Source organism: Linepithema humile, chromosome 5 (assembly GCF_040581485.1).
Source record: "Linepithema humile isolate Giens D197 chromosome 5, Lhum_UNIL_v1.0, whole genome shotgun sequence".
In the NCBI taxonomy this organism is placed as follows: Eukaryota; Metazoa; Arthropoda; class Insecta; order Hymenoptera; family Formicidae; genus Linepithema; species Linepithema humile.
This window is the reverse complement of record NC_090132.1, coordinates 3,518,349-3,538,108: the sequence shown is the minus strand read 5'-3', so window position 1 is coordinate 3,538,108 and position 19,760 is coordinate 3,518,349. Positions and strand designations below refer to the sequence as shown.

Genomic DNA, 19,760 nt, shown 5'->3' with positions numbered 1-19,760 from the left:
ACGCGCGGCAAAGATATTTGCAATATATAAATTAATGTAAACTGTCAGTTTTGATAGACAAACACCTCTTATTGATATGTGATACTTTCGAAATATTTTTTATTCTCTGATAATATATTAAAGTATTGATTGATAAATCAATTGTAATAAAAATATGTAATTTTATAACAGTCTGAATAATTGATATTCCAGCATTAAGATGCAGTGAAAATTATGTTATAATAATTGATCTATTGATGCCATTTGCATGAATTTATTGATGATATTTATCGATTATGTAGATTTTTTTTAAGCATATGTGACTCGAAGAATAAAGTTTTATAACGGTAAAATGTAATCTTTACGGTTGAATTCCCATCTGAATAAGGCTTATCGTGGCTTCTATTTGTGAGTATGCCTCCTGTATTTGCGTTTCATTAGCAGTGCACGGATCACCGTTGCTTTCGTAATCAAGTCAGAGTAGTCGTCTGAACATGAAATCGAGATGATATAAGACGTTGCATTCAAGTATCAAATTCTATCCGTATTTTGTATACTGAAAGGGAATATTAATACCGTAAATTTTACATATAATAAAAAGGAGTCACATATACTTGAAAAAAATCAAAAAGTTATGTTGATTTTGATTTATATTACAAAATAATAGCTCTTTTTTGAGAAGTATATTTAAAATTACTTCTCTCTAAATTCACGTCCCAGTCATTGCACTAATTTTATTATATACAAATTAATGCTTGCTTACTTAAAATGATATTATCTAATAATATATAACGATATGAAGATTCAATTTGCTCAATCGCACTTCAAAATATTTTGTTTCTCTTTTATAGCTAATTTAACACTTCACCGATGTGCATCCTATGGGAAACGCGTATATTTATTTCATCGTACTGATTCCAAAACCTGTTCTTGTTACCCTTGAATTATAGCTATTTGTGTTAATAAAATATCGTTACTCCATGTAGTATGTTAAAAAGTATTTTTCTGTTTAAGCAAGACTCGTTTTCTGTCAACAGAGCGAGTTATCGTTCGTTGAAGATGTTGTATTTGCATTTTAATATATCTTAAGAAAATATTACATTCAAATAGAAAGAAATACATAAATTTTTCTTATAGAAATTATGAGTTTTTGCTCGATTTATATTTATTAACGGATTTTTACGCTGTACAAAGAAGAAATACAAACGATTTGTTCAGATATCTTGAGAAAGTAAGAAAAAATAGAATTCGCAAGCGAGGCATATTTTACGTGATGATATTGATGATGGAATTAATTGCTTGTAGATTCAGTAGATGCAGTAATAAAAAAGATCTGAAACGGTATCTTGCTTGAATACTGCACATATGTGTGTTGGAGCATCAGTGATAATAACGTGAAAGTGCATCCAGAACGCCGCTCCAGAACAATTCCACGTTGCGTCTAACTTAAGATCGTGGGAGTAAATTACCGTAAACTCTTCGGCCGATTAAAAGATTGATTTTGTTGCGACATTTATGCACGGTTGTCTGTCTAAATGCCTCGGCGAAACACCTGCTAGAGATTTGCCGTTTGCTTGCTTTTGATCTATCGAACATTATAAATATCATTCACGGTGCCTGCATAATTAACAAAGAGATGCATAAGGTCGCGAGAAGTAAAGAAAGAGAGCTAATGAATGAAAAGATAGAAGAAAGGTTAAAATATAGTCATTTTGAAAAAGAAAATAACGGACATGTAATTAAGCGGACATAAACAAGAAAAATAGCTGAGGTTTAGAGAGCAAAGTGTGAAGACAGGCGAGTAATTAAAACTGTGAATAGAACAAGAGAAAAGACAGATCAAATGGACAAAAATAGGAGCAAACGTGATCGACAAAGGGATGCAAAATCATAAAAGAAGTCTCTTTAGCGAGGAACCAAACAGAGAGGCGTCGCGAAAGTTAAAAAAAAAACAAAAAGATACAAGCAGGAACGAGAGATGGGCGAATGGAAGAAAGGACAGGGAGAGCCAGGGCGAGATGAGAGACAGGCGTCCTTGCTCCGGACTAGTCCGCAACTGTGTGCCCCCGTGGAGAACCGGTAATGACGTGAAAGTGCATCCACGAGGCAGGCCAGGCAGGCGCAGGCCACCGTTCTCCTAGCAGTCTCGCCTCGTCCAGGACAATCCCCTGGATCGCGGCCGGCCCCGCTGGAGAAATTGTCTGCCTCTCGACGATACCGAGTGCTCGCCCGGAGTGGCGAACGTCTCGCTCGCCGCGCGGCCGCTCAGTCGCCTCCTTTCCTCGAGCGTGTTTTCTCCGCAGCTGCGATCTACGAGCGACGGCCCGCTCGCACCTGCCTTTTACTCGCACGCGTGTCGCGTAGGTGATCTCTCCACAATTTTCGGCGAGGTGATTTCCGGGGAATTTTGTGAAAAGCGCGTGCTCCATCGATTATTCGATCAAAGTGGTTGGATTCTTCTTTGCACAGCGTATAATAATTCAGGTAGGAATATAAAAAACAGAAAGGATTGAATCTATTTTGAGCGACTGTATGTCTCGAACACTCGTACGATAAAGCAAATTCAGCATACGGTTGTTTGATGTAATGTTTGTGTGAGGAATTATAAAAAGTTTTAATGATGTTTTATATATTTTACATTTTAGTTAGTTGTAATTTGTATAGATTTGATTCGTAAAATAAGAGAATGTCTTATTTTTCTAATTGTTTTGAGAAAAAATTATTAAAATTGTGATCAACAGTTTGAAATAACAAAGCAGATTAAAGGAGCGCTCTTTCAAGGTTTACAGATATAACATAAAACTTGTTTATATAGTATTCTAAACTATCACATACATTTTATTAATCAATTGTAACAGAAATGTTTTATATAATATCAGCATCTTCGTGTAGGATTTGCACAATTTTCCTTTTCTTTTTATTTAACTCGTATATCAAACTGATTTTTATCTTAGATCTGCAGTAACTTCCGATATTCTTTCAAATTAAAATAAAACCAGTTACTTTTGTGCTTACTTTTGAAACAGAAAATTATATAAAAGTATTCAAAAATTAAATACATACTAATGTTATGTACATAATGATGTCACATACAATGAAAACTTTATCCATACAAGCATTTATGTCATTTTTTTCGCTTATCTATGAATAAACACGTTGTATTGATTGACACCTACATCTCGTGGCAGTGTTTAAAAATATTATTTATACAGCAAGTGTAAGAAGTAATATGCGTAAAAGAGATTATCTTTCAAGATATGCAATATAACTATGTTAATGGAATTTATTTTTCACATTAACATCACATGTTGCCAACGAAATCCGTTTCTGTTACACTTTCTTGATAAGATTTCGGAATTATTATTAAACTAATTGCAACACGCAATTATGAGCATTTTCCAAAAAAGCCGGAAATATGAGAGCAATAAAATATTTAGGTCTCAAGAACGGGGCACTCTGTGCGAGTGAGATACCGGAAGTCTTAACAACGGTAAATCATCGTATTATTTACGCGCCTCGTATTACTTCCTCCGACAATATATACGCTCGGCATGCATTCATTAAGAAATGCCGATCCATAAACCCAACACTTCCTGAAGAATAATTGTTCCAGTCGCTCACTTTAAGCATTTCTTTCGCGCAGCAATCAGAACGTTGATATCTCTCGGAAGAGATAAGTGGGTGGCGCGCAGGAAATGCATCTTGCCGATATCCAGCCTCGCAGACCCTCTTGAAAACCTTGGAGACAGACGAGAGAAGAGTAGTCATCTCCCGAGATCCGACAGTCTCCGACGATACGCTCGAGGGAACGAATCCACAATGATCCGCGTAACTCCCGGTGCCGGCGGAGTACTGGAGGAGCGCTGACAAAGTCGCCGAAACGATCAGGAAAAAAATGACCGTCTCGATGGAGCACAAGCGGAAGAGTTCGTGGGACTCGAAGGTGAGATATGAATACGTGGCGCACTTTCCCTTCGCGATACGCGCTTTCTTCATTATTCCGTCGCGTTTAGTAATTAGGGGAGTGGGCCTCCGTGCGAAAAAAACGTCGCGAATTCAGCGATGAACCGCTTGTGGAAATTCAACGGCGCGCTGGAATATGAATCGCGCGCCGAGGAATGCATTGTTCGTTACAGCGAAGGTATATGAGTGATGAATGTTTATGTGCTCGGGACGCTTTCCAGTTTCTTCGGAATCGATCCGCGACCTTTCGATAATCATTCCAGCGGAATCTCGGAACAGATCATTCGGAATGAATGCATGCATGCGCGAATATTTCAAGCACATCGTGAACTTTGTGACTGCATATCGAGCATTTTCTTTGTTCGAAATTGCCGCCTACGCCTTTTAGTTCCATTAAAGTATCTTGTATGAACAGAGAACGTGAAATGACGTAATGTCTCATTGTCCGATGCAGCGTTATTCTTTTTTTTTTTTGTTTTGTTTCATAGCTGGTGTTTTATAGGCCTTGCAAACATTCATTTCGAAAATGAGGTACCCGCCTCTTCAATTATTATCTAGAAGAGATCGCGCACGAGGACAGGCACGGGAACAATCGCGGAATGAAAATAATCGGCTCCCATAATTCGCCGCTTCCAGACTGACATTTGATTCGACGCATTGCATATGGCGAACCGGCGAGAAAGCGCAATTCTGATCAATTTAATTAACTCTCACAGCGTATAATATATTTTTTTAGCTCGCTGGGGCAAAATGAATTAATTCTGTTTCTAGAGATTGTGTCAAAGTAAACCACCAGCTGTAAGAAAACGACATCCTTTCGTGTGTATCAACTCCACACAATAACTTGGGTGAAAGTCGCGTCGCGCGTCACACACGCATTAATGCTTGCCTTCGTTCTTTGATTAATTTCTCCGATTAATTTCCCCTCGCGTTGCGACGCAATGCAAAGGCCATCGAAAGGCTAATGGGACTGCCGCGGGAAGGTATTAACCTTGAACTCATGCAGCACGATATCCAGTGAATGTTCAAAGTTGAAATCATCAACATCTCGATTTCTGGATACACATTTCCTGATCATTATTTGTTATTTAACAAACATTTTTATTAGGATACACATTCATTTTTATTAAGACACAGATTCACCGCGAGTGAAGAAAATTGCATAATTAAATAATTGATTTGATTATTCTAATAATTTCATAAATAGATTGATTAATTAAGTTTATATAATTAAATAATTGATATTAAGATATTACATTGAGCACAAAAATGTATGATAATTTTTATTTTTATATAAAATGTTACGCACCTTTCGAATTAAGATTCAGAAATATCCAGGAACCTAGATATCTCGTGAGATGCTTCGAATATTTAATATGGAAATAGATTTGATTTCAAATTCAGCGCTGTGCGTGCAAAGACGATGGAAAGACGAGACGCATCGAAGCGGCTCGCGAGTTGCAAATTGCAAATAGATACCGCACGATTATTTTTTTGCGGTTGTGTTGGTTACTGCCGTCCGCAAAATGATCGTAGACACCGTTTATCAACAATTTTACATTGCCTATGTAAAGCCCTGTAAAATTGCGTATTCGAAACTTGTATAAAATATGTTAACAAGCGGAGAATTGCTCAACAGCCAAGATCCATCGGAATCGTTTAATCTCGTCTTTTTTTATAGTGTTTCGCAAATATCTGTGCGTAAAATTAAAGATATAGTCGATCTTTTTCCATCGTTCTTTGAAGAAAAGACGGATGATGCGAGAACAATCACTTCCGAGTGAATAAGAATTCTGCAAGCGCTGACGTCACTCCTTTCAATAATTCATCTTTCGAAATGGAAACGGAGAAATTTCTGCAAAGCGGTACGTTAAATGATCGCGCGACAACGCTCAATCCGCGAGATTTCGTCAACAACACGGCGTATTAATTGCGAGGGGGCTAAATATAAACACGTTCACACCGCGGGAGTAATTTGTGTCGCGCGCTACCTGGCCCACCTCTTCCTCGTTTCTCGCTGGAGGAGTCTGACTCCATCCGGTTTTCATCTCCAGACCGATTGACCTTGTTCTCCAATGACCCCAGCCGCGCACGTCGTCGCGATACCTACGCACTCGGCGGCGGGTTGACGAGAAGAACTAGGCTGGCTGGAATGGAGAGCGATGCGTCGTTAGCTGGGTTGGGTCGCCTTGGGTTGGACTGTCGTCATCTGCTCTCTCTCTATGCCTGATACCGTTACCTTACGTACGCCTGATCGCACTTGGTATTCCAGAAGATCGCACGTGACGCCTGTCGTTTGTCTCGTCGATCAAGTTCAGCTGACGCGCAACGGTAGTAATCGATCGTCGTGCTTAGCTCGAGATTGCGTATCAGGAAGTGGAGTTATCGACCTCGTCGATAATCTTATATCTGTCAATGTTCCGCTATTTATTCGATGATAAGAGTTAAGTGCGCAATAATGTTATCTTTTTTATTTAATTATTTCTTTTCTGTCACGTTGCTTCTGGAAGATGCTTTGTTTTAGTGTTAAACTATTAGTGTTCAGCTACATTAAGTTCTGGAATTTAAAATATTTTAAAATATGGAATAATTTATAAAGCATATACAAAAATCTTAACAAATATTAGTGAAGGATGTATGAATTAATTTAGACTGATGTGGACGCGCGTGTTAAAATGTTTCCTTATTTTATATACTTCGATTTTATAGACTTCGTTTCTAATGCGATTCAGGCTATCTTTAGTAAAAATTCTACAAAATTATTTCAAGCTATTATGTATTCAGGTCAGTAATTACATATTCTAACAGGATCTTAATGATGAGAATAACAAATTCTAAATTGGAGTTCCACGATCGTCTTTTGCGATTGCTTCTTGCTGAGTAATACGGAGTTGCGTTTGAGGAGTTAGCATCACATGGACAATATGACTGAGCGGGTTGTAATTTAAAACGGTCAGAAACTCGTTTCTAGATTCTTTCTCTTTTGGGAAGGTGGTCTGGCGTTTGGTATAACGGTTATAACGGTCAAGAAAGTCACAAGAGAACAGTAGCTTCGATGATGTTCTATAGATTCTTTCCGCCGGTCATTGACACTGGCTTTTCACAGTTGACAATCAGCCAACATGTTTTCTAGCCACAGAAAAAAAGTTCACTTCGTATTTTATGTAAGAGTAGTATTTTTATATTTAAATGTTCATCATAAAATATTATGTAAAAATATTGCATGAAGAACAAAGAGTTACAGAGTTCTATGTTTTTTTTTTTTTTTTTACAAGATCCATGAGTTGGTATCGTTAATTTAAAATACCACTGCATAATATTTTCATTATACTTTAATGGCGGCCGGTCATTTAAATCATCTTTTCAACCATTAAATAGAAACTCATCTTTCTAACGTGCATTTATTTTTACATAAAAACAAAGTTTCTCTTCATACTCGGCTTCACAGCATAATAAATTCGACTCATCATCTCATTACGGAATGCAAGTAATCTCTATCTATATTGAAGGAGCTTTTCAATAGATCGATTTGCAACGATCATTAAGCATCGGCCCATTATTAGTGGATGGAGAACAGATGTGAGGGAGGGACGTGCGGGAGTCGTGAACTTTCACAAAAGTCTCTGGCCATGAAAAGCGCTTTTCTTTCATCGTCGATGTCTAATTTTTCCCGGCCTTGAAGCCGTTGACCGCGCCTATTTAACGGAGGAGTTCGAAACCCTGGCCAGTTCGAGCGTGTCTTAATCTCTTTCTGCAATCGCTACTGAAGCACTGCGTTTATCTACACTAAATTCTACTTTCCAATCTGGTGCGTCCAGATCGGATCGGCTCGTCTCAAGCGCGAAACAGCCCATTATCGAGATCGGTAAAACTCACAACTGCGGTCAACCGCGTCGATCTACCTGGCATTTGCATTTTCTTCTTTGTGCACTTCCTTTCTTCTGGGAATAATGGCTTATTTGTTTACGCTGATCCACAAATAAATGCATTATCGCGCACACATATGTTTTTTGCAGTAATTATATAATATAAGGTATTATATAAGAATTTAATTCAAGCCAAAAGAGGAAGTTTACATTTGTACCTCTATTTTGCGCCGCATTTAGCACAAAATGTGATTATCCGATTCCAAGTTTTATTTTTAAAATAAGCCGATGTGTATTATATAAGATTTAGAATTTTTAATAATTTAAAATTCTAAATCTTAATAAAATAATCTGAATAAAATAAATCATAATAAAAACTATCAAAAATATTTTTCAATATTTTCTCTTTTATGTGTTAAAATTTGTTTTCTCTCATTATTTATTTGTCGCGGGAATAGACACATATCTTTTGACATATAAAGGTTTCTGTTTTCGCGGAAGATTATTCTCCTGACCTTTCCGCTTTATTGCACTCGCAGTCGAAGAATTGCGAAACATTTTTATTTCACACTATTCAAACGTAACCACTGATCTTTTTTGGTTTTTCGTGGAGGGAAAGCTTGTAGTCATGCCTGACTTGCAATTTATTGTTTCACTGTAGGAGTCCCACGTGTAAAGAATATATTGCACAAAGACGGGAAAGACTTTCCAACAAATGTATCAGAGCTAACACCAAACAAGGCTGGAATAGCGTAGACATGGCGCGCGAACTTTCGTTCGACTTTCGTAATGTCTTTCGCGCCATTGTTCGTTAGTTTTGCCACTATCGTAAACCTTACGTAACAATCAACGATCAACAAACGAAATGCTCTTACCTTTGATTGACATTAAACATTAATTATCTGTGTTGAAACTTGAAACAAACTTCCTCATTGCTGTGTAAATATTTTTGCGTATCATCTCTTTCTAATTACTTTTCTCTCAAGCATGATTTTTATGTTTAGTAATTCATTCTTACTTCTTTTAATATTTAAATATATGATTAAAATATTTGTAATATCTATACATAATTTTACAAACATTATTATTAATTTTATCTATTTTTTAAAATTTGCTTTGTTAATTTTTCCAATATTTTTTTTCAAGTAGTCGATTCTATAATATTTAATTATATTACATCATGAATTACGGACTGTGAAAGGAATTCGAAGAAGAAATAAAATATTTATAGTATACTTGTCGTTTTCAACAGTGTCCATATTACATCAGAGTCGATCGTGCGGAACAAGTAAAAAGATCGAGATATTTTTATTCGCAAAGCTGACATCCACAAATGAAAGCCAACTTATTGCATTGAGTTCATTGTGCTATCGTCAGTTTCATAACAGCCATATGCATAGCGTACATTTTTATAAATCAGTTTTATATAACGACAAAGTAGTAAATATTTTTGTACGATTTGCTGTCATAATTCAATTTGTCTTTTCAGTATTTTTTTTGTCCAATATTTACCTCAATTTGTCATATTTTTATACATGAAGTTGAATTAAAGCGCAAATCTCAGTTTAATAAACGTGAATTCTGTAATTGCGAGAGTGTATCCGTATCGCCGTAATTCATGTAATTAGATAATGGCTGCTCAGGCGTGCACCACGGAAGTGATTGAAAATAGAGTTCGTGATAATATCTCGTTTGCCAGCAGACTACGTAATACATGTTTGTGTTTAAGCACGGTTCCCATATGTACGTGAGAAAATCGGTCGGCTCTCACAGATGTATGTATCCAGATATTACTCAACGTTCAGATCGTTGCCTACATTTCGGTCATCCAACATGTTTAATAAAACGGTTGAAGATAATGTAGCGTTTATGTACTCTTTAGCAAGCACAGTTCATACAACGGAATTTACAATATTTAACTTCTTATTCCGTTGTGTATTATTGAAAAACGCTTGTTACATTTCCACGGAAATAAGCTATTTCGCTATTTAGGCGGGTTGTGGCCTTTAGTCCTGTGCGACCTTTGCAGCAGTCGTATCCAGGCACTCGCGGTTACTCTTCTTGCTCGCAGGCGCGATCCTTCGCACCGGAGCGTGTGCCGACCGTAGCATTTGAACGACGAAGGCGTAGGCATAGCGCGGAGTCTCATTGTGACTGAACGTTGCATGCAGAGAAGGTGCATCGTACGAGGAGCGATTACACGGACGCTTGCATATGCCCGCGAACTTAGGCGTCGACCGAGTGAATTCGCAGACGGACGCGTGCGGTCGCAACGCGTGTCCGTCTTGCACGCAATATCTGCAACGCGTATCAATCATATAATCTAGTTAATACCGTTACATAAAAGACTGGTTATTTATAGAGTGGCTATATATAAGATGCCGTTACGGATATTTTTCTATTTATTCGTGCATTTTTATCGCATTAACAAAATTTCATTAAAAACTTAGGATGCTTTTCTCCAAAAATGGATTTTTTTGTATCACTAGAGAAACGATAGAAATTATATATTAATCTATTAAATATGGTATAATAATGGCTACGAAGCCGTCGCGATTGCTGGTGCAAAATAATTTATTTTTTATATAACTGAAACTTATTATTGTCTACATCGAGACATTAAAATGTACACCGATTTCAGATTGAGATACTTAAAGAAAGAGCGTACAAAAATTAAATACATATATATTAGGTTCTAATATTAAGTGGTTCAATTTGCACAGCTTGCTTAAACTTATCGATCGAATTGCGATCGTCTCGCTTTGTCCCAAGACGGAAGCGATCGTTAATGCAAGTCGTGCCGCAATCACAGTGTTCCACGTTCTCTCGAATTGATAAAAATTTATTGATGGTACAGGGGAGTGGAATGTTTCATCAGCGGAGAGACACCGCCTACTATTATTTACTGAATAGTTTCCGCAATCGTGCTTTCGTAACGCGCCCTGCCGTTACGGGGGCTTTATTTCATTGCAGAAAATATTATCTTAAATACACAGGAAATGCAAAGATATTAGGAATATATATGTCGAATCGTTTTATTATAAAAGGCGATTGACATCACGACAACCATGACTAACACTTTATTTTAACGCCTTAGTTTTATTTTATTTCTGATTGCGAGTGACATTTCATTTTATTCTTCACTTCCTACATTCTATACGTGTGTATTGTTTGAAACGATTAGGTGATCACTTTTTATCAAATTTATATTTATATCTAATAGAAATATAAAAAAATTTCTCTCCCATTGTAATAATATAATATAATTTTAATTTTCGCCTATTTTTGTTATGTTTCAGAGTTTTTTTATTTAGTATTTGATTTAATCTGCGTTATTCAAAAGTGTGATTCTAATTGTTCCGAGCAGTGTATTTATTTTTCATAACGCACTGACCGCAATTAAAATTGCTAATTAAACCATCAATCTAAAACACAAGTGTGTCTGCATTTCCGTAGATTTCGGTGAGCACAGTGAGTACAAGGAGATTCAGCCGTGCCGGGACACCAAGCTCAATCCTGTCATCCGACAGCGACATCCGTTTCACAAGGAAGCTCGGCGGCCAGTATCGTTGCGGATGTTGCGTCCTCGCTGCTTTCCTGCTCTTTCTCCTCTTCTCGGGTGTCTCCATATACCTCGGCTGTAAGTACAAGAGCTGCAGTTCAACAAGCAATATAAGAATCTATAAAACATTTAGAAAACAGGCACAGGCTTGAAAAATTTCTACGCAAAATCGTTTAATGAGATTAAATTTATTCTGCGTATTTGCGGAGATGCTTATCAGCCAGGATTTTTATTCTCATAAATATTTCGAAGAGAGAAATCGGAGATCAAAGGAAGAATAGATCAGTATCCCGTTTTTGCAATTTAAAGAGTTACTTCACGCAGAGAGATTAGTTGCTTGAGAGCGATGCTTTTTCTTAGAAAGTGAGCGTTTTATCGACCGATTTAATCGGCTTCGTATTAGCGATGATAAATCGCGCATTATGCGAAATGTATACCATCGTGGTTACTCTTGCGATTCTCTCTGCAATGTTATCCCAAGTACGCGTGTCCACCGGGCATCGCCGAGACATTTTCGTCACGCGAGCGCTCCGCCGCTTTCCCTCGCGGCTTTTGCATCTACGCGCGATGGGTACCGACGCAAATGAAATTATTTACCACGGTTAACCGGCAATCGGCAGCCTAGCGGGCATGAAATTATCCTGGCAACGCCGGGACGACGGATGCGTTCACGGTGCGTGAACGTTTCACGGACTGTGAAGTGCAATCGACGGCGACTCGCTTTGTTCGAATGAATGGCGTTTCCTTGTAGACGCGTGCACTTCACCTTGGTATCACGCTCGTCGCGCACACCATACGCGCGTTGCACATTACAACAAGATGCCAAGGAGCGAGATAACTGTTAACTCGCGTCACGTTACATTAGAATCCGTTCTTCGCAACGTTATTATTCCCAGAGGAATAAATTGTGGAAACTAATTGCACGCGGAAATTCGCACTTTTATTTTACGGAAAAGATCTCACTTAATTTTCTGAGAAAAATGTACACGAAAAATTTTGTTCAATTTGTTGAACGGAATTACCTTTTAAGCGAATTAGGAAAGTAAATGATAACGATAACTCTCTCACACGACTAAAATATTCCCCTTTTGATGACAATGCGCTTTTCCCCTTTCTAAGAATGACATCGATTTTTCCAGAATCTAACGTGACTACTAGGAAAAAGTTTCATCAAGAATACATACTTACCGCTTCTTCGAATACTCGGTAACTCGGTCAGACCGTTATGCTCGTGTGCTGAAAGACCTCAATGGGCTTTGGCCGCATCACCTTCTTCCTGCCTTTTCATTCTTCACTCTTCACTCATACGCTCCATCTAGTCGGCTTTTGATCGATCATTTTTAACGTATGCATCGTGTGTTTATTTCCCGCGCTATGATTTTACTTGAAAGCTTGCGCGAGCGAGCATATCGCAAATTGATCTAAAATGATTTACACCGATTTAAACTCGGCTCGTTGCCGGCAATGAGTAACACAAACACACATTTGCATCCACGTGATACGGCGAGCAGCACGGAGTCATCTTCGCTTAATTCGTGTTTACGACCGAGAGGAATAAGAGGTCACGGAAGATGCTGCGTGGAACGTGCCGGTCCATTGAGGCCTTCCAGCCGGTAAACGTATAACGGTCTGACCGACTTATCGAGCCGATAGGCATGTGTCCAGTCCAATGCTCGACCTTAAAGGTGGGGATCCGTGTCCTTGAAACATTTTGATCCTGTGACATAGGAATCTATTCTATAAATATTGAACTAACATTAGCATAGCTGATGAATTGAAGTGTCGAAGATTGACCTTTTACTTATTTCATTTTACGAAAAAGATGAAAATCTATTTCTCTAATTTATCAAAATTTGCTTTTTTCTCTTACAAATTTTATATCTCTAATGTTGAATAAAAATTTATATAAATTTAAAAAACGAGATGAATAAATCTTTGAGAAGATGTTAGAAGGAAATTATAAAAACGCACGTAGTTCTAAATAAAATATACATCTGCATGAATAAAAAAATTGCTTAAAATTCAACGCAAATGCTTTAAATATGGTAAAGTAATTTCAAAAACCTTCACGATTATCTTGTTATCTCTGAAAAGAATATTTCACCGCTCGTAGCTATAATCAGTGTGTCAAAAGAAATGTCCTCGCCGACCAATTCACGCGTCGCAAGTGAAAGCTAATTCCTAGGTGAGAACCGAAATCCCTACAGGCGTTTGTGTGCTCCCGATTTGTCTCGTTTTGCCTGACGCGTGGAAAATTGGCCACACCGAAGTTGTAATGACAGCGCTCGAGGAGCGAAACCCGCCTTCCGTAGCGCAATATTGTTGGCACATTTTGCGCACTCCACTCTATAATTTGCCGATACACGTCCGATACATACATTAGAAAGTCAGCTTGTAACGTATAACGAATTGTAGTAAGAATTGTGTCTCATTGCGCGTTGCGACGTTCTAAATTCCTCTTTATGGATGTTTATCGGTCAAGTCGTTTGATAATCATAATTTTCTTATCACAATGGATATAATATATGATGTCGCATAAAGACGCAGGATGACTAATAATGAACCAGTAGATGTTAATTATTTACTATAGATTGCTAGTAATCATTTTTTTTCTTGATTAATACAATTTATTAAATAATACGTTTGTTGATATGATTGATATGCACGGAAATGAAATTATATTGTAAAGAAATTTTACAACTCAACTTATTAATTATAACTTTTTTTAAGAGTTGTTTTTATTTTTTATATGCACCATGCGCCCATACTTTGTGTCGAAAATTTGATGTACTTATTTTTAAATTCGCTATTTCTTCTCAATTATCAAACTTTTTGTCTAATATTAAAATTTGTGAAGTTTTTCTAATTTACTTTTACGTTATTAATTAATAATAATAAAATGAAGTATTCCTTTATTTTAGATACGTTCCTCACTTCGGATCCACCCGGTGATCAGATATTTCTCGCAACATTTCGAGTTACCAAAGGTGATTCCTTCACCGCGGAACTGGCAGACCCTTCTACAGAGGCCTTTCGAATACGATCGCGAGAATATCGCGATCGTCTTAATCTTATCTTTCGCCGCAGCTGGCTAAAGATATCGTTCCTCGCAGCAGAAGTTTTGGCGCTTGACGGGTAACAAAACTTTATCAATACATTAACTAATGCTATCGATATTCGAATATTCGTAGATTCACCTATTATCTTGTTTAGATTTCAAACATTTATTCTTTTACGTTCGCTTATCATTTTCTCGGGTTGTTTCGTAAGACTTATCTAAAGATACTAGCAAAACAAATTACGCAACAGCATTCAACGGCGAGCGCGTGTGAAATTGAAAAACTGGATAATTACAAGACTTGTCGTGAACTCTCTTTCGACTAGTTTTCCCGTTCTTCTCGAGAAATCAGTTTACGTAGAAGGAACTGATGGGACGAAACTAATCGATATCGTAGAATCCATAAAAATAGCTAGGAGGCTGCGCGCGGGAGAGAAATCGCACGAGATCGTTTTGCAGCTTTCTCGTGATTTCACGACACTTGCTCCTTTTGGTGTGCAATGAGATGTAGCATCATTTTTGTGGCTGCATTAATTATGTATTACATTCAGACTTGTAAATTTTATCGATTTATCTTCACCGATTTTCTACGAAATGAATTACGATTTTATAGAATTGTATTAGTCAAAAATTTGAAATTATATTTTAATCAACAAATTTTTGAAGAATTTTAAAATTCTAAAATTCTATATAAATAAGTTATAATATAATATTTTATTCAGCAAGAGTTAAAAAAAATAATAACTATGGCTCTGTGTATTATTTTTTATTACGGACATTAAATTGTCTTGAGCTTAAATAAATCTTAAAATGTATTCATTTTCAAATGTATATGTTTTATACATTTTTAGAGTGGAAGGCCGCGACTTGGTGGTGCATTTTGATGTGAGGTTCGATCCGCGATATCAGACCATAACTACCGGGAATATCGTAGACATTTTGTCACGAGAAATAAATCCCGAAACTTCGAAGTATCTAACGAATTTGACGATAGAGGCGAAGAGCCTCGAAGTGCAAGAAAGTCTAACAGCCCTGAATGCGCAGAGCAGTTCGCAATCGACCGTCCCGACGTTACCGCCGACGACGACAGCCCCTCCGCCGAGAAGATGCAGCAAACTAGATTTATCCTATTGTAAACATCTCCCTTATAACATCAGCTCGTACCCGAATATATTGGGGCATCGATCGTTGGCAGATGTCGAGGAAGATGTTATCGCTTTTAGGTACGTTTTTTTAGACTATATAAGTTTCTAGTGTGCTTATAATATCTCAATCGAAAAAAGTGAATTTATGATTGTTGCCTTATTTATTTGCATTCTTAACAAAAACTATAAATTTTGTTCAATTTTGGATGCCATAAAATCTATTAATTTTATTAACAAAAAATGTATTAAAATGAAAAATAAGAAAGTGATTTTAATTATATTTTATATTTAATTGTTAACTTTGTAGCAAACTAATTATATAATACTTTTTTTATAAGGCACCAAAAAGCTGACTTTATTCTAATTAATTCTAAATTTATTTCTTTTTATCGCACCCTTAAATTAATAATTGATCATGTTTTATCTAATTAATATGTTGAACTTAGAGAACTAGTGGACGCGGAATGCTATCCATCGGCCTACGACTTCGTTTGCCAGGTGCTGCAGCCTGCGTGTCGATCAAGTCAACCGGAGGATTTGCTACAATTGCCCTGCAGGAGTTTTTGTAGAGAGTTTTGGAATGGATGCGGTAGCCGTCTTCCCGAGAAGATAAAACGCGCTTTGGACTGCTCGAACTTTCCTGAATACGCCGATCCCGGCAGCTGCAGACCGAAGCCAGGTGCGATTAGTTATAAAATAGTATAACATTAAGCGAAATTATGCTCTGTAAATTTATATTAAGCGCGGTATTTCCTAAATTAATAAAAATATATGTATGTTAACATAGGATGCGTGCAGGGGCTTCAGTCGAAAGCTTTGTCTCCGCGAATTTGCGACGGCGTGATCGACTGTCCAGATCTTTCGGATGAGAAGAATTGTGCCTATTGTCGAGACGGCTACATGCATTGTGGAGTAGGAAGAGCGTGTATACCGCATACAAAGCGATGTGACGGCAAGGTGGACTGTCCGAATGGCAGCGATGAGAAAGACTGTTGTAAGTAATATATCACAGTATATAATACACGTGTTTGATACTATTATCAAATAATAAGATCAAGTCTCATTAGCAATTCTCGTGAGAAAGAAACGCTACAGAATATTCTACTAATATATCAAAGCAGCAAGAGAGAAATTAATAATTTTATCTTATATAAATAATATTGTGACTATTAATTTATTTTTAATAAAATTAGAATACTGCAAAAATCAAAGTAAGTGTACTTTATTGTATATTTTTGTTGCAGTGTCTTTGGCACCGAGCGTTCACGCATTAAGATCGCAATCTTGGAACACACCGCATACCGCGAAATACAATAAAGAGGGCTACGTCGTATTTAACGAGAAAGGCACCATCGGCAAACTTTGCACGGCAAACTTGAACGTTACTTTACCGGAAACAGAAATCAATAATGTTCTGCAAACGGCAGCGAGCTCATTATGCAATTTGCTTACATATGGGTGAGTATCTTTTTATAGCTAAGATTGATTTGTTTTGCTTAATTAGAAGAAATCTTATAACTTACAAATTATTTTTCTTGTACTTTTTTAATACAGTGGCGTAGCTTCCGTTGAGGTAAAAATTGACGATGAAGAAGATGTCCCGTACGTGTACATGGAAGATCCATCAGCGCCAGAAATCACTTTTGTCAGGGCTCCTTGTCCTAGCAAGGAAGTCCTGTACGTCCACTGCTCCGATCTCGGTATGTATTTTCTATTCTTCTAATGTATTATATAAACATATATGTTAAATAAAAATGTTGACGCAATTATACATATCACTAAAGCGTTTATTACTATCAAGTATTATTTTTTAATTGTTACGCGTAATTTAATGCGCATTTTTAACGCGCGTTTTTATGAATTTATTGCCTTCTTGAAAAATTAGAATGCGGAATACAACCTCTACGTGCTAACGGCGGTACTCAAGGCCTTAATAAGATGGCAGAACCCGGTGATTGGCCTTGGCATGTTGCGCTCTTTAAGGAGGGAGTTCATGTTTGCGATGCTACTCTCGTAGCGGATAATTGGTTACTCACAACTGCGTATTGCTTCCAAGGGTGAGTTTGACATTTTGATAAAAAGTAATGTTGCATTAAAAATATTTTCTTATATGTTTTATTAATATTCTTAGTATCGTAAAATTCTTAAGTATAAATATGTAATTTAACTATATTCAATATTTTTTATATTTTAATATTGAATTTCTTGTATCTTAATTTCAATCAAGTCCATTATTTTTGTAGTCAACCGAAAGCAGAGTGGTCGGCTAGACTTGGTGTTGTGCGACTCTCGAGCACTTCACCTTGGCAACAAGAACGCAGGATTGTCGGTATGATTAAATCACCAGTGGAAGGCACAACTGTTCTGGTCAAGTTAGATAGACCGGTGACGACCTTTTCGGATTTCGTAAGACCGGTTTGTCTGGCTTCTAGCGAGGATCCACCGAGCAACGCAACACAATGCAATACTCTTGGCTGGGCGAGAAATCGTATGTGGCAGTCGACATATATATTTATATATTTTTTAATATATTAATAATTATTTAAAATTTACAGAGTTCAACAATCTTAAACACTAAATTTTAATTATCAAAGATCTATTTAATATTACATTATTATGACGTTTTTTAATGAATTGCTACGATCAAAAAATGCATATCATAAATAAAAAGATCTGCTTATTGCAATATAAATTAAATTTTGAAAAATATAAAACATCTTTATTTTAAATATTAAAACGCAATTAATTAAATATATAATATTTTTTTTCTGACAGGCGATGTACTGCAAAGGGTACAACTCAAACATAGCGCAATGGAAAAATGTGAAAATATTAGTATTCCCTCAGTAAATAGTGTCTGCACTGAGCAGGCATATTCCACGGACGATTGCAACGTAAGACAAAATTTTTTTGTATAAATATTCTCAATTAATTTTTTTAATTGTTAAGTGTTTTATTAATTTGCAGAAACTGTTTAAAATGATTGAAAACAAATAAATTCGAAACTACTTTGTCATTAAATTTCCACAGGAAGAAGAACTCGCTGGTAGTCCAATGCTATGTCTTCAAGAAGATGGTCGAAGATGGGCACTGACTGGTATTGGTAGCTGGAGGATAGCTTGCTCGAAAGATGGACTCGAGAGACCTCGATTATACGACAAAATTTCATCGCATATTGACTGGATCAAATCTACCATTGCCTGAAAGTTTTCACCGAGTTAACATTCGAGAAATATCATTCCGCGAACAATATGTATCCTCAATGATACGGAAATCGGATGGAAAAAGAAATATCCATCGTATTTCAAAACTGGGACTGATATTTAAATTGTGATAAAAATAATCAATCTATTAATACGACGTCGTTGCAGCTGATAAAACTAATCGCATCTGTTTCGTAAGAGTACTCACGTTGCGTTGGTGATATATAATTTCCATTATCAAAAACGACAAATAAAGAATATATCTTGCTACTGATCGAATTGATCGATGACGTGCAATTGCATTTTTTGTAAATATAAATATTTTAATCTAGGACGCGAAAGTCCTTCGTTACCGTGGCATAATTTTTTTAACTTATTTCCCTCGTCCTACTTTTACTTTAATATGCGTATACATATTTGCCTTGTACTTTATCTTTAAGTTTCATACCGTTATCTTAGTAATTACAATGCAATTATGTTTGTAAAATTGTTTACGCATTAAAGCCTTCTAAAATATCTTTAAACAGCATTTCCTTACCGTTTGCATGATATTATATAATTATAAGAATATTATATAGTATTCAAGACGAGATATACATATATTAAATGATCATGCATCAACATTTTGCAAATTAACAGAATTATTTTATTATAACGACTAGTTCGTTCTACTGTATATTTATTTTCTATAAATTTTTATTAGTTTTTATTATTAGTTTTTTTTTTGTTCAATGTTTCAAAGTTCAGCGTGCACAAAGATACTTCAAGTCATGCACATAAATTTCCAAACTAAAATATTCTAAAATGACGGACTAAAATTAGAATTGAATAAAGTTGGAACGTTTGATTCGAGACGTACGTGCTGATCGATAAAATGTTCCCGCCAGTATAACGAGACGTGTGACGCTACGTTACTCCAAGAGAAACGGCCAATGATAGTACGACGATGCTTGATCTGTTGTAGCTTGTGCGCAGAGAAATGGG

At 36.6% G+C, this 19,760-nt stretch overlaps 1 protein-coding gene and 1 long non-coding RNA gene across 2 annotated transcripts; one reads left to right on the top strand and one right to left on the bottom strand.

Moving 5' to 3' along the window:
• The first annotated feature begins 1,120 nt into the window (after positions 1 to 1,120).
• Positions 1,121 to 19,294, top strand: LOC105675536 (atrial natriuretic peptide-converting enzyme). The gene is made up of 13 exons (XM_012372753.2): positions 1,121 to 2,463; positions 3,623 to 3,922; positions 11,265 to 11,448; positions 14,292 to 14,505; positions 15,280 to 15,651; positions 16,020 to 16,252; positions 16,361 to 16,567; positions 16,818 to 17,031; positions 17,128 to 17,273; positions 17,459 to 17,630; positions 17,817 to 18,061; positions 18,349 to 18,467; positions 18,604 to 19,294. The coding sequence occupies exons 2-13, from the start codon at positions 3,875 to 3,877 to the stop codon at positions 18,775 to 18,777; spliced, it is 2,328 nt and encodes a 775-aa protein (XP_012228176.1). The 5' UTR covers positions 1,121 to 2,463; positions 3,623 to 3,874; the 3' UTR covers positions 18,778 to 19,294.
• On the bottom strand, positions 10,888 to 13,220 carry LOC137000108 (uncharacterized). Its single transcript, XR_010890407.1, has 2 exons — positions 12,559 to 13,220; positions 10,888 to 11,446 (listed from the first exon to the last, which is right to left on the bottom strand). It is a non-coding gene; the product is annotated as an uncharacterized lncRNA (long non-coding RNA).
• Positions 19,295 to 19,760: the final 466 nt, after the last annotated feature.